Raw genomic sequence first — 2,549 nt, 5'->3', positions numbered from 1 at the left:
CTCTCCCTCCCTCTCTCCCTCTCTGTGTGTATAATAAACATATTTTCAGTAGTGCCTTATTAAGTGAAAAGTTTGTTTCATTCTAGTTTTTCAGTGATGCCAAGGAGGCTCTGGATTACTTGAAGAATTTACGAGATGCAGTACATCGAAAATACAATTGTGATAGATCCAGCAGCATTCATAAACTAGAAGATATGATCCAAGAGTCTATGGTAGGAATGCGAATACGTTAGCTGATTTTACTCCTCAAGTATGTGTTAATACTTTCTAAGATATTATGCCTTTAGCCAGGATGATGCATGCGTATGCGCACACACAGAGACATGTGTGCAGTGTCTATTAGCAGAACCTTTTCTTTAATTGAGAAGAGGCATTCCCTGTAAAAACAAAGGTAGTTTGCATTCATTAATTTTCAGTATTGGAAGCTTATTAAACAGCCTGTATGAATCAAGCTATGCCCAAAATAACCATTATTCTTGAAACTGGAACGAATAAACCTAAATACTTGGGTGAAATTATTTCAAATTGATCATAGCTTGCCTTGTTCAAGAACTGTTGTCATTTCTGCCAAATACGACTATAATTATTAGAGAATAGTAATTATTGTACAAAGCCTCATTCCTTAAACTGATTCCCTCCTGATGTGTTGCAACAACGGTTACTAGGATTCCAGCCATATGAGAACCCTGAGAATGGGAAATAATCTCTGCAAATCATCAATTTGGAAAAGGCTGTCAAAAATGTCCCCAATTGTGCCTCTTGTGAATTACATCTTCGAAAAGAAACCAAACCAGAAAAAAAACCCAAGAAAACCTAAAACACTTCCAAGAAAAGGGTGCTTAATTTTTAACTGCTTTCAATATGTTTCTTCTTTAATTTGGCATCCAGGAAGAAAAAGAACAGCTCCTGCAGTACAAGAGCACCGTGGCAGGCCTTGTGGGTAGAGCAAAGGCAATAGTTCAGCTAAGGCCGAGGAATCCCGAAAATTCCCTAAAAACGTCCATCCCAATTAAGGCCATCTGTGACTATCGACAGATCGAGGTTGGAAGCTTTTACCATCTTCGAATCAGTTAATAATAATAATACTAGTAAAGTTGGAAGGGACCTTGGAGGTCATCTAGTCCAACCCCCTGCTCAGGCAGGAAACCCTATACCATTTCGGACAAATGGCTGTCCAGTCTCTTCTTAAAAACTTCCAGTGTTGAGGCATTCACCGCTTCTGGAGGCAGGTTGTTCCACTGGTTAATTGTTCTAACTGTCAGGAAGTTTCTCCTTAGTTCTAGGTTGCTTCTCTCCTTGATTAGTTTCCATCCGTTGCTTCTTGTCCTGCCTTCAGGCGCTTTGGAGAATAGCTTGACTCCCTCCTCTCTGTGGCAGCCCCTGAGATATTGGAACACTGCTATCAGTTATGGGGAGGAAGAAGACCCTGGGCTGGGTATTGATAACAAACTCCTGGAAGTCTCCTCCAGAGCTTATTGCCACAGTTGGGGACTAAATCAGTTTTACTTCGTTCTTTTGTCACTTTTTTGTTGTTGCATCAGTTGTTGACAGAGGTGCTTTGAGAAAGGCTTATTCAGTTGTTCTGGTTTTCTGTTAACAACTAGATAACCATTTACAAGGATGATGAATGTGTCCTGGCAAGCAACTCTCATCGAGCAAAATGGAAAGTGATCAGCCCAAGTGGCAATGAGGCCATGGTTCCCTCTGTTTGTTTTACCATCCCTCCTCCCAATAAAGAAGCCATAGACACTGCAAATAGGTAGGAAATTACATGCACCAAACCCATATTAATGTCACTTGCTTTTTAAAATCATTCTGAAAAATGTATGCAGTTTAGGAAATTTAGTACCAGTACATTCTGAAGACTGTCTTGTGTGATATCGCTAACATGATCCCCTTGCGTTTTATGCATTTCAGAATTGAGCAGCAATATCAGAATGTCCTATCTCTGTGGCATGAGTCACACATAAATTTGAAAAGTGTAGTTTCTTGGCACTATTTAACAACTGAAATTGAAACTGTTCGAGCAAGTAATGTCGCTTCGGTAAGTTCTTTGTGTATTCCAACTCTCATTTGGATAACTAGTTAGTTCCCCACTCCCCACCCCACCTGAGCATTCAGTATTTCAGCAATATGACCTTACAATGAAGAATTTACATTTTACCATTACAATGACATGTAAAGATTGAGAAGAGCTTCATATTTTATATAGCAGACATGATGCTAAACATGTACCAATATTACATTGGAACTTGCTATAAAAATGCTAAAAAAATACTGACCTGTGACATTATCCAGTAGATGTGGTACCATGGATGTTTGTCTTTATGCACTGTATGTGTATACTGTGGGCATTGTATTCCTGAGAGGCACCTTTCTATAGGAGATGACCAAGCTGAGCCTGAGGGAGGGATCAAGCGCATCATCAGTCTTGAGTCCCTTCATGCCCACAAGAGATCAAGTCCAGCCCACCTTGACTTCCATCGATTCTTATCTCCCGCTAATTTCCCTTGGCTGTTAGTAGTTCAGATTTTTGCAGAGAGCTTAGC

General features: G+C 40.0%; 1 protein-coding gene across 1 annotated transcript in view; it reads left to right on the top strand.

Annotated features, from left to right (window-relative positions):
* The window catches only part of LOC107300581 (dystonin-like), a gene marked incomplete at both ends in the record, with an annotated part of 11,790 nt that overhangs the window by 3,791 nt on the left and 5,450 nt on the right, over window positions 1–2,549 (top strand). Inside the window, 4 exons of the mRNA XM_015829895.1 lie at window positions 87–212; window positions 889–1,041; window positions 1,605–1,759; window positions 1,918–2,044. Of these exons, the coding sequence (XP_015685381.1) occupies window positions 87–212; window positions 889–1,041; window positions 1,605–1,759; window positions 1,918–2,044 (561 nt within the window). The remainder of the gene's footprint in view (window positions 1–86; window positions 213–888; window positions 1,042–1,604; window positions 1,760–1,917; window positions 2,045–2,549) is intronic.

Source organism: Protobothrops mucrosquamatus, unplaced genomic scaffold, assembly GCF_001527695.2.
Source record: "Protobothrops mucrosquamatus isolate PMUCROS unplaced genomic scaffold, P.Mucros_1.0 scaffold7523, whole genome shotgun sequence".
Lineage (NCBI taxonomy): Eukaryota > Metazoa > Chordata > Lepidosauria > Squamata > Viperidae > Protobothrops > Protobothrops mucrosquamatus.
Note: the sequence above shows the minus strand (reverse complement) of the source record. Positions and strands in the feature narration are given on the sequence as shown.